The sequence below is a fragment of the Acipenser ruthenus genome, chromosome 6, assembly GCF_902713425.1.
Source record: "Acipenser ruthenus chromosome 6, fAciRut3.2 maternal haplotype, whole genome shotgun sequence".
Lineage (NCBI taxonomy): Eukaryota > Metazoa > Chordata > Actinopteri > Acipenseriformes > Acipenseridae > Acipenser > Acipenser ruthenus.
In genome coordinates, this window is record NC_081194.1 from 37,214,142 (window position 1) to 37,224,649 (window position 10,508).

At 41.3% G+C, this 10,508-nt stretch overlaps 1 protein-coding gene across 2 annotated transcripts in view; it reads right to left on the reverse strand.

The window, feature by feature from the left end:
• The window catches only part of LOC117411587 (EMILIN-1-A-like), a 130,100-nt gene extending 122,055 nt beyond the window's left edge, over positions 1–8,045 (reverse strand). For both annotated transcript variants that reach the window (XM_034019245.3, XM_034019244.3), the window contains exon 1: positions 7,304–8,045. In XM_034019245.3, coding sequence (XP_033875136.3) covers positions 7,304–7,461 — 158 coding nt within the window. In that variant the 5' untranslated portion in view covers positions 7,462–8,045. The remainder of the gene's footprint in view (positions 1–7,303) is intronic.
• Positions 8,046–10,508: the final 2,463 nt, after the last annotated feature.

Here is a 10,508-nt window from a genome sequence, read left to right on the forward strand (position 1 = left end):
TTTAATGCCAAGAGACACAGATATTCCCACCCTAGAAGATGTCTGTAAAGTTCTTGGACTGTTAAACACTTTTTACAGATTCTCTAGCTGCTGAAAGCTATGTCACTGCATCAGCACTGAAGCCAATCCTTCATCATCTGACAAATGATTTGCTCACAGAAGAGACCAATTACAGTGAGCTGGCCAAGCACATGAAGGCTACCATAAAGGATGATCTGATTGCAAGGTACTCAAGACAAAAAACTGATTGACATTGCTTGTTACCTAGACACCCAGATTCAAGGACAGCTTCTCTGAAAATGCAGAGGACATAATTGTCATCACAGCAAATGAGACAGTAGTCACTGCTAATCTATTAAATTGTCCCAGCAAGAAGTACACGCAGGAACAGAGAATGCTGCTGCAGGTAGCACAGGTGAAAAGAAAGGCTCAGGTAGCCTTTGTCAGCTCCTGCAAAACATTATCACAAAGCAGAGCAGCTACAGATGAAATGTTCTGAAGTGGAGGACTCCAGTGAAACCAGAGCCAGGAGTGAGATCTCTTGCTATTTAGCTTTGCCACAAATCACTGCTGAAAATGATCCTCTGATGTGGTAGAATACTCATGCAGCAGATCTACCAATGGTAGCTAGTTTGACCAACAAAATCATCTGCATTCCTGCTAAGTGTGCCATCAGAGCATAAGAACATAAGACAAACGAGAGGAGGCCATCCAGCCCATCTTGCTCGTTTACTTGTTAGTAGCTTATTGATCCCAGAATCTCATCAAGCAGCTTCTTGAAGGATCCCAGGGTGTCAGCTTCAACAACATTACTGGGGAGTTGGTTCCAGACACTCACAATTCTCTGTGTAAAAAAGTGCCCCATATATCTATTCTCCATTTGTGACCCCTTGTCCTTGTTTCTTTTTTCAGGTCAGAAAAGTCCCCTGGGTTCTAATTGTCAGCAGGTATTCAACTCTTCGGTCACATTTTAACACCGTTTCGGTCAAACTTCAAACCAGAAAAACTGAAGATTTTGGTGTTTTACACCATAACCTAAAATGGAAATTGAAACATATTGACTGTATATTCTGGGGGTAGTGCTTTGTTAATGCACTACTTGGGTATAAAGCTGAATCAGTATTAGGTCCTCTGCTATTACTAATCTACATTAATGATTTAGATTCTGGTATAGTAAGCAAACTTGTTAAATTTGCAGACGACACAAAAATAGGAGGAGTGGCAAACACTGTTGCAGCAGCAAAGGTCATTCAAAATGATCTAGACAGCATTCAGAACTGAGCAGACACATGGCAAATGACATTTAATAGATAAAAGTGTAAAGTATTGCATGCAGGCAATACAAATGTGCATTATAAATATCATATGGGAGATACTGAAATTGAAGAAGGGAACTATGAAAAAGACCTAGGAGTTTATGTTGAAATGTCTTCATCTAGACAATGTGGGGAAGCTATAAAAAAGGCCAACAAGATGCTTGGATATATTGTGAGAAGTGTTGAATTTAAATCAAGGGAAGTAATGTTAAAACTTTACAATGCATTAGTAAGACCTCACCTAGAATATTGTGTTCAGTTCTGGTCACCTTGTTACAAAAAGGATATTGCTGCTCTAGAAAGAGTGCAAAGAAGAGCAACCAGAATTATCCCGGGTTTAAAAGGCATGTCATATGCAGACAGGCTAAAATAATTTAATCTGTTCAGTCTTGAACAAAGAAGACTACGCGGTGATCGGATTCAAGCATTCAAAATTGTAAAAGATATAGACAATGTCGACCCAGGGGACTTTTTTGACCTGAAAAAAGAAACAAGGACCAGGGGTCACAAATGGAGATTAGATAAAGGGGCATTCAGAAAAGAAAATAGGAGGCACTTTTTTACACAGAGAATTGTGAGGGTCTGGAACCAACTCCCCAGTAATATTGTTGAAGCTGACACCCTGGGATCCTTCAAGAAGCTGCTTGATGAGATTCTGGGATCAATAAGCTACTAACAACCAAACGAGCAAGATGGGCTGAGTGGCCTCCTCTCGTTTGTAAACTTTCTTATGTTCTTATGTTCTTAAATTGAGTACTCTTGACCAGCTGAACTTGTTTTCTGTCGTGCCTCCGAAAACATCAAATGTGACGAAAGGAATGTCACTAATTTTTTAAAACTTTAAAAGACCTCACAACGTGTATATGTATTGTGAGTTTAATATGCCGTGTATTGATAATTTATTAATTGAATTACTACTGTCTTTTTATATGCACTGGTTAACAAGGATATGGTATGCAAAATGTTGGAAAATGAACAAGGAGAACAAATTTGTATTTAAAAACGGAATTAGATCTACCATTGTTAATGATTTCCATTACACAAGAGTAGATGTTAAAACTACATGCTGATTTGAACTTGGCTCTCGCAAGATAAGCACCAACTAAGACGTAGCTTTACAATAAACAAATGTGATCCATATGTGTCTCCATCCATTTGCGCTTCCTTCCATATGATGTAGATATCCTTCTGCCTGGTGTTGATGGCTGAAGTGTAATGCTGGCTCCAGGGATCAGCTTATTGCCTCCCTAGTGCATCAGCAAACACAACTACTGCGATGCTGGCTCCAGGGATCAACCACAGTGCGGTCTCCCCAGCACATCAGCATGACAACCGTCTGGACTGAGCTAAGTAGGGTACATCTCTGGGGTCTTCAAGTGGGCACCTTCCATCCTCGGTGTTTCGTCAACTAGCCCACAACACCTCAAGAGGGCTCGACGGTGATTCTGGCGTCCCAGCATCACCCCCCACCGTCCCCTACTCAACTCAGCACAGCTTACTTACCTGTACATCAGCTTTCCTTTCTATTGTGCTTGAGATCCCCAGCCAGAATCTTTCCATCTCAACCACAGACAGTTGCTGCTCCTCTCTGCTGCTTCAGATAAGTTCTTCACTGTGTGACGCAACTCTTGGCCACTGAATCCGACGTCTCTGAGAAACCCGTTAAACCCAGACTCTCCATCCTCGCTGTTCTGCTTCAGTGGCTAGTTGAGCATACCGCAGTTTCTTCCTCTCATACGCGTCATCTACAGCATCCTCCCATGGCACTGTTAACTCTACCAGGTGAACAAGGCATGCTAATCCAGACCACAAGACAATATGTGGTCGAAGGTTAGTGGTGGCAATCTCAGGTGGAAAAATAAGCCGTTGACCAACATCTGCCAGCATTTTCCAGTCTCTAGCAACTTCCAGTTGTCCTGGCCGAGGATTGGTTTTAACACCTTTTCTTGGTGGTTGCTCTCCTGGGCGGAGGAATGTTGTCTTTTGTGTGTAATGTTTTGACGAAACAGGTGGTTTCTTATTGGTCACGTTACGCTTGTCTTCCAATGCTAAGGCCAAACATCGCAGCACCTGGTCATGGCACCAAGTAAACCGTCCTTGGCTAAGAGCCACCTTACATCCTGTCAAAATGTGCCTTAATGTTGCAGGTGATGAACACAAAGGACATGAGGGATCCTCTCCTACCCAGAGGTTTAGGTTCTGTGGTGATGGGAGAACATCATATGTTGACCTGATGAGGAAACTGATCCTGCTCTGTTCCATTGACCATAGGTCTTGCCAGCCAATCTTGCGTTGTTCCACACTCTCCCATCTCATCCATTCTCCCTGCTTGGTCTGGGAAATGGCCTTTATACACCTCATCCTCTCCTCCTGCTTTTGCACCTCGTTGACTACCATCTTCCTCCGTTGAGCTGGGGCTGCCTTGTGCCATGTAGGAGGAGCTGAACTGAGACCAATACCCTCTCTTCCATGCTGAACTTGCCCCATGATATCACCAATTCGAAAGGGCAGCCTTTGCATCCTCCACAGCTTTCTTTGCCACCCACTTTCTTCCAGTTTTCAGCACAGGTGCTGCCTCCCTTACGCATTTGTCGCGTGACTCTACTAATGTCATTTCCAGTCTGACCTTGGCGCACTTAAAACTCCTAGGTAAGAGCGGATGCTGGTAGCTGCAGTATTCCTTTACCATAAAGTCACACTCTACTGAGGCAGCATGGAACTCCCAACCATTTCCTGATGTATGAACTGATTAAGGCTTCCAGCTTCTCTACTGTTGTCAAAGAAACCTCATACACAGTCAGTGGCCACAGCAACCTCGGCAGTAGACCAAACTGAAAGCACCAGAGTTTTAGTTTGCCTGGTAAAGCACTGCTGTCTATGCTCTTCAGCCCTTCCACTGCTTGTTGTCTAACTTCTCCCACACGAACTGTGTCCTTTAGATCCCCATCGTACCATCTCCCAAGACTCTTCACTGGCTTCTCAGACACTGTTGGTATTGCCTCACCGTTAATGAAGAACGTTTTATCTCCGACTTTACCTTTAATTATAGAGATGCTCCTTGATTTAGTGGGCTTGAATTGCATTCGTGCCCATTCAATGTTATTGGTTAATTTGCCCAATAACCGATAGTGCAGGCTACTGTTGTAGTCATGGTTGTAATGTCATCCATGTATGCTCGAATTGGTGGTAGTCACATTCCAGAAGCCAAGCGCTCTCCTCCCACTACCCATTTTGATGCCCTAATGATTACTTCCATTGCCATGGTAAAAGCCAGTGGAGAAATGGTGCATCCTGCCATTATTCCAACTTCTAGGCATTGCCATGTAGTGCTGAATTCTGCAGTTGAAAAACTAAATTTCAAATCTCCAAAGTAGGCTTTCACTAGATTTGTTATTGTCATCGGTACACTGAAAAAATCAAATGCTGCCCAAAGAAGTTCATGTGGCACTGAACCATATGCATTAGCCAAATCCAGGAATGTCACATGGAGCTCCTTCCTCTCCTTTTTAGCTGATTGAATTTGTTGCCAGATCACACTGATGTGTTCTAAGCATCCTGGGAAACCTGGAATGCCCATTTTTTGTATTATTAATAATAATAATAATAATAATAATAACAACAACAACAGTTAAATCCACTAAAAGACAGCCCTGTAGATATCAAAACACAGGCGTGTAGGCTATGCTTACAGCACAATAATAATAATAATAATAATAATAATACAAACTACTAAAATGTTTTTAAAAATGAACAATGAAAGCAATAAGTATCATTATCAAAAATAATTTGTTGTTTAACCTCAAACTTGTACACTGTTAATACAAAACACGTTAAAATACACCAAGAGGTTTGTATCTGGCCTACTTTCAGCATGCTTAAAATTATCAAAACTTTTAATAAGGTAATACCTGCATTAAGCAAATATGTATTCCATATGTTAAATGAAAATTACGTGTTCTATTGTTATTATGTATTAATCCTTAGAGTCACTTTCATCGCTGTCACTTATTAGCAGTTCATTGCGCTCAAGCTCCTCCTCATCTTCCTCAGCTTCAATGGCAATGACAGAGACCCGGCGTTTAATAGAGACCCGGCGTTTATTTACAATATTTACCAGCAGACCCGGCGCGTATTGGAGACAGGCGATTATTTGAGACCCTGGCAATTACTTGAAGTTTTACGGTATTTTACTACAAATGAGCGTGCAGCCAATGAGCGTGCAGCATCCCGCACTCCCCTGTAATGTTGTTGAAGCTGACACCCTGGGATCCTTCAAGAGCTGCTTGATGAGATTCTGGGATCAATAAGCTATTATTATTATTTTTATTTATTTCTTAGCCGACACCCTTATCCAGGGCGACTTACAATGTTACAAGATATCACATCATTTTTACATACAATTACCCATTTATACAGTTGGGTTTTTACTGGAGCAATCTAGGTAAAGTACCTTGCTCAAGGGTACAGCAGCAGTGTCTTCCACCAAGGACTGAACCCACGACCCTCCAATCAAGAGTCCAGAGCCCTAACCACTACTCCACACAGCTACTAACAACCAAATGAGCAAGATGGGCTGAATGGCCTCCTCTCGTTTGTAAACTTTCTTATGTTCTTATTCCGGTTCAAAAGAGCATAATATTTAGATAATAAATGGAATGTGTGTGCAGTTTCATGTATATTCTTCATGAAACATAGTACAGTGTATATTATGTACAGGAACACTTTTCTAATTTCAGAATGTTCAAATAAATGAATGAAGGAGGTTCCCAAATAAAATAAGTCTAGAGGCTACAGTCCAAGAATGTGTGGATTATTTATATATTTCTCCTTGTTAGTTAGTTAAAATTGCCATCAGCAAAAAGCACACGAATAATAAGGAATTTTGCCACACATGTCTATCAAAGAACTTGACATTAATTAAAATAAAAAATGAAAAAATACAACATCTGTTCAAACTGTAGCTAGTACCCAATGCCTCAGTTATTTCAAGTGTGCCTCGGGAAAAGAAGAGAAAATAGAGCGTTTGACAACTAACAATAAAACTACTGTAGGGGCGTAGCCATTTTTTTTCTTTGTGCAGTTTAGCATATCATTGCAACAAACACATAACTCCCAAGTCAAAACTTGATTATATGTATTTAACTATTCAGTGAAGAATTAATGAATAAATAGAACCATAATTTTAAGGTGGGAAGAAGAAGAAGAAGAAGAAGAAGAAGAAGAAGAAGAAGAAGAAGAAGAAGAAGAAGAATCATCTTTGGTGGGACACCAATATCACAGGCATTCTGTCGCCACCGCCTGGCTCTGCTCGGTGTTTGGTTTATTTTACAAGCTACTAGACCGAACAACCGCACCATCTCACACGTTCGCATTGCTTGTATATCGGAATGTGTGGAAACCATGTACTTTGGCCATTTACAACTGATAGGAATTTATACACACAAACTGTAATTTTATGAGCCTGGTATGCTTTGAATATATGACAGTAAAAACATTTTTTTCATTTACTCTTTAATCCTAAATCTTGAAAATGTACTTAGTCTCTAAATATGAGAGATGCAAAAGTATAGTAGTGTATGTATAAAACACACACACAAGAACATAAGGTTACAAACGAGAAGAGGAAACCATCTTGCGCGTTTGGTTGTTAGCTTATTGATTCATAGTTATTTGGCAACATAATATGTGTAGGCTTTTTATTACCTTAACTGTTGATTGGTGCTTCTTCAATACACTGGTCTTTTAATGAAAGCTAACGATTGATGTTAAGACGCATTTATGGTACTGTTAAAAGTATTAATTGAATCCTTACACGTAAAGTGCTAAACTGATAACTCAATGGTAACAACATAGGGCTAATGTGCAGTGTCTGGTGTGCCAGTAGCCAGTTTTTGCTGCTATATAATGCCATGCAACCTGTCCCGAATTAGGGGGGGGGGGGTCTAGTAGTATACTTAATAACTGCAACAAATGTGGTCTGTTCTTACCTGTGCCTGCTGGCTGCCCTCAACCCATTCTGCTGATGGGGCTGTGTGGCCTGGAGCTGCCCCGTATAAAGGTTGTATCTCTGGGGGTATGATGCACTCCGCACCACTCCCAAAAGAGTAAAAAAGGAGAGAAGTAAATATGGGACAAAGCATGTCATTCTTATAGAAAAACGCAATACGCCCTCAAAAATGAGACCGATGTCCAATTAATTAATAATTCTGAAAACTCCCTGGATCAGTTCCCGACTCTATCTGATCGTCTCTAATCTTTTCAAAAAGAAAATCTGCATCAAATAAAAATTACAAATCCATCCTGTGACACATCAAACATTAGTAAGCAGAAAAAGCTCGTTTGGCGGTGATTGACGACGTCCAGTCCGCGTTTTTTTTCTCTAATAATGATGTATAAAACAATCCAGCGAGTTTTTTTCTCTCCTTCACTCTAAAGTAAGAATATGATAATGTGATGTTGTTTGACAGTCGTAGCAAATCTCCCGAAGTCATCAAAAATGTCCCCTTTAATGCCTAACTGTACTTTTCGTTTTTCTTGAGATAATGGTATGTTGAGCTCTGCAGTTCACGTAAAAATCCCCCTTCTCTCTCTCTCTCTCTCTCCCTCTCTCTCTCTCTCTCTCTGACGCTTTCCACCCTCCTCTCTTTCAGTGACATATCCTAACAAAAAAGTACACCCACTCTGATTGCAACAGAACAAATAACGAAAATATATACATTTAAATGCATTAAACTGCAATTTGTGAGACAGGGGTGCTCCAAGGAAACTAAACTTATGTGACGCCGCTTTTATCCCAACAACAAAACTTTAAACAAGTTATTTATATTATATAATTGCAACAAAAAGACATATCTGAAAGGCTAACTTTACTTTCAGTTTTCTATGGGGCTTCCGCACTGATTGGGTCTCAACATCTGCTTTTGGTTAAATGATTGTGGAATGAACTGATTGCAGGCTGTTTTCCAAAAACATCAAATGTTTTTTTCCCCCCTCTTTTTTATGCACAATACTAGAGCTACTGAGAAATGTGACGTTAATTTTTACATAAGCACAGTATTATTTTGTTTAACAAAACCACCCATTTAAACTAAAACTTTATATCAACACATCCCTGACCCCACATGACACAACAAGCGCTGACCGTGTTGTTTTAAAACTCGGCAACGTCTAAACAGCAAATACATATCACCCGCTGTAGAATAGTAATTGATAACTAGGGTTGCCACCTAGCCCCATAATTCCGGAACACTGGGAGACAGAACGGGATTTTGAAGTTGCCTTTAAACTGAAGGAAATCAACACGTCAATGAGCGCTAAATCTTTGGTAAATTGATTCTCGAGGCAGCATGACAATACAATATAGTTTTTAACAAATTAAATAAATAAAGGAACATCATCAATATATATATATATATATACTAAAGTTTTTTTTATAGTTTTTAAAACTTCTCCAGCTCAAATCATTAATACTGACCAGCTGTTCACTATTCATGACACCAGACAGCGTGGACACCTGATCAGTGTTATTATTTGATTGGAAGTCAATGTAAATTAGGACTATGTATTACTAATTAACAGGATATAAATATCAACTTTTAAATATTGATAACTGAAATACTAATTTTACAAAATAAAAAAGTATCTTGAATAAACCTACACACACGTTTATTCATGATCCGTTTTTTTTATTATTATTTTGTAAGATTTGTATTAATCACAATGATTTGGATAATTAGAAGCAGTATAAAGTGTTTAGCAAGTGTTTAGCACTCAATTCACGTGTTTATTTCTTTCAGTTTAAGGGCAACTTAAAAACCCTGTCCCGTCCCAAAGTGTTCTGGAATTATGGGGCCTCTCACCTATACGATCTAGTATCTTTCTACCGTGTTTTGCTGTCTGCTTCAACTCGCCCACTACGGCTTCGGCCTTGTGTCCCCCTGGTACACGCTACGTGCTGATTAGGTGTGTGTGACCACGCGGTTAGGGTAGGCACATTTGTGTAGCGGCCCCCCCAGTGCTATTATTATTATTATTATTTATTTCTTAGCAGACGCCCTTATCCAGGGCGATTTACAATCGTAAGCAAATACATTAAGTGTTACAATACAAGTAATGCAATAAGAGCAAGAAATACAATAACTTTACACGTGTGACAAACCACAATTCAATAATACAGCAAATAATAGTGATAGTTACATCAGGATATGATTAAATACAAAATACTACAGGTTAAACACTTGGCAGATTACAGTATTCTGAAGTACAGGATTAAATGCAGTAAAATAGGGGCAGATAAGAGCAAAATAAAGCACATTTAAATGAAGGGTGATAGTGTCCCAGGATACAAACAGAGGAGTTCTACAGGTGCTGTTTGAAGAGGTGAGTCTTAAGGAGGCACCGGAATGTGGTCAGGGTCTGGGCAGTCCTGACATCTGTAGGAATGTCATTCCACCACTGCGGAGCAATGGTGGAGAAGGAGCGGGCTCTGGAGGCAGGGGAGCGTAGCGGAGGTAGAGCCAGTCTTCTAGTGCAGGCGGAGCGGAGAGGTCGAGTGGGGGTGTAGGGAGAGATGAGGGTCTGGAGGTAGCTGGGTGCAGTCTGGTCAAGGCATCTGTAGGCTAGTACAAGAGTCTTGAACTGGATGCGAGCGGTGATCGGGAGCCAGTGGAGTGAGCGGAGTAGTGGAGTAGCGTGGGCGAAGCGAGGCAGAGAAAACAGGTATCTCAGTGCACAAGGTACCCAGCGCCATGGCGTCAGTGCACAGTCACAGTGCTGCACGGTACATAGTGCACACTGTGCTTGGTACCCACTGCTACAGCTGTAGTGGGTGAATGCACAGTGCTGTACTGTACGCGGTGCACACAGTGCACGGTGCTCGGGACGCACGGTGCACGCGGTGCTTGGTACTACCACTAGTGTTCGGGCATACGGTGCTGCACGGTACGCGATGCAAAAGGTGCCCATGGTACTTGGTGCGCGTGCACTGTGCTAGGTACCCTCTGCTACAGCTTTAGTGGGTGAGCGCACGGTACTTGAGCGCAGTGCAAGTGGTGTTTAGTGCACAGCCCATGTACATCACCAGGCCTCTTGGCAAAACAGGAACCGGCGGTCCCCGCCTCTGTCCAGGCCCCGTTGCAGCCCCAATTGCTGTACCCCCCCTCCCCCAGGGGAGTTCTGGGGAGGAGGCCTCCT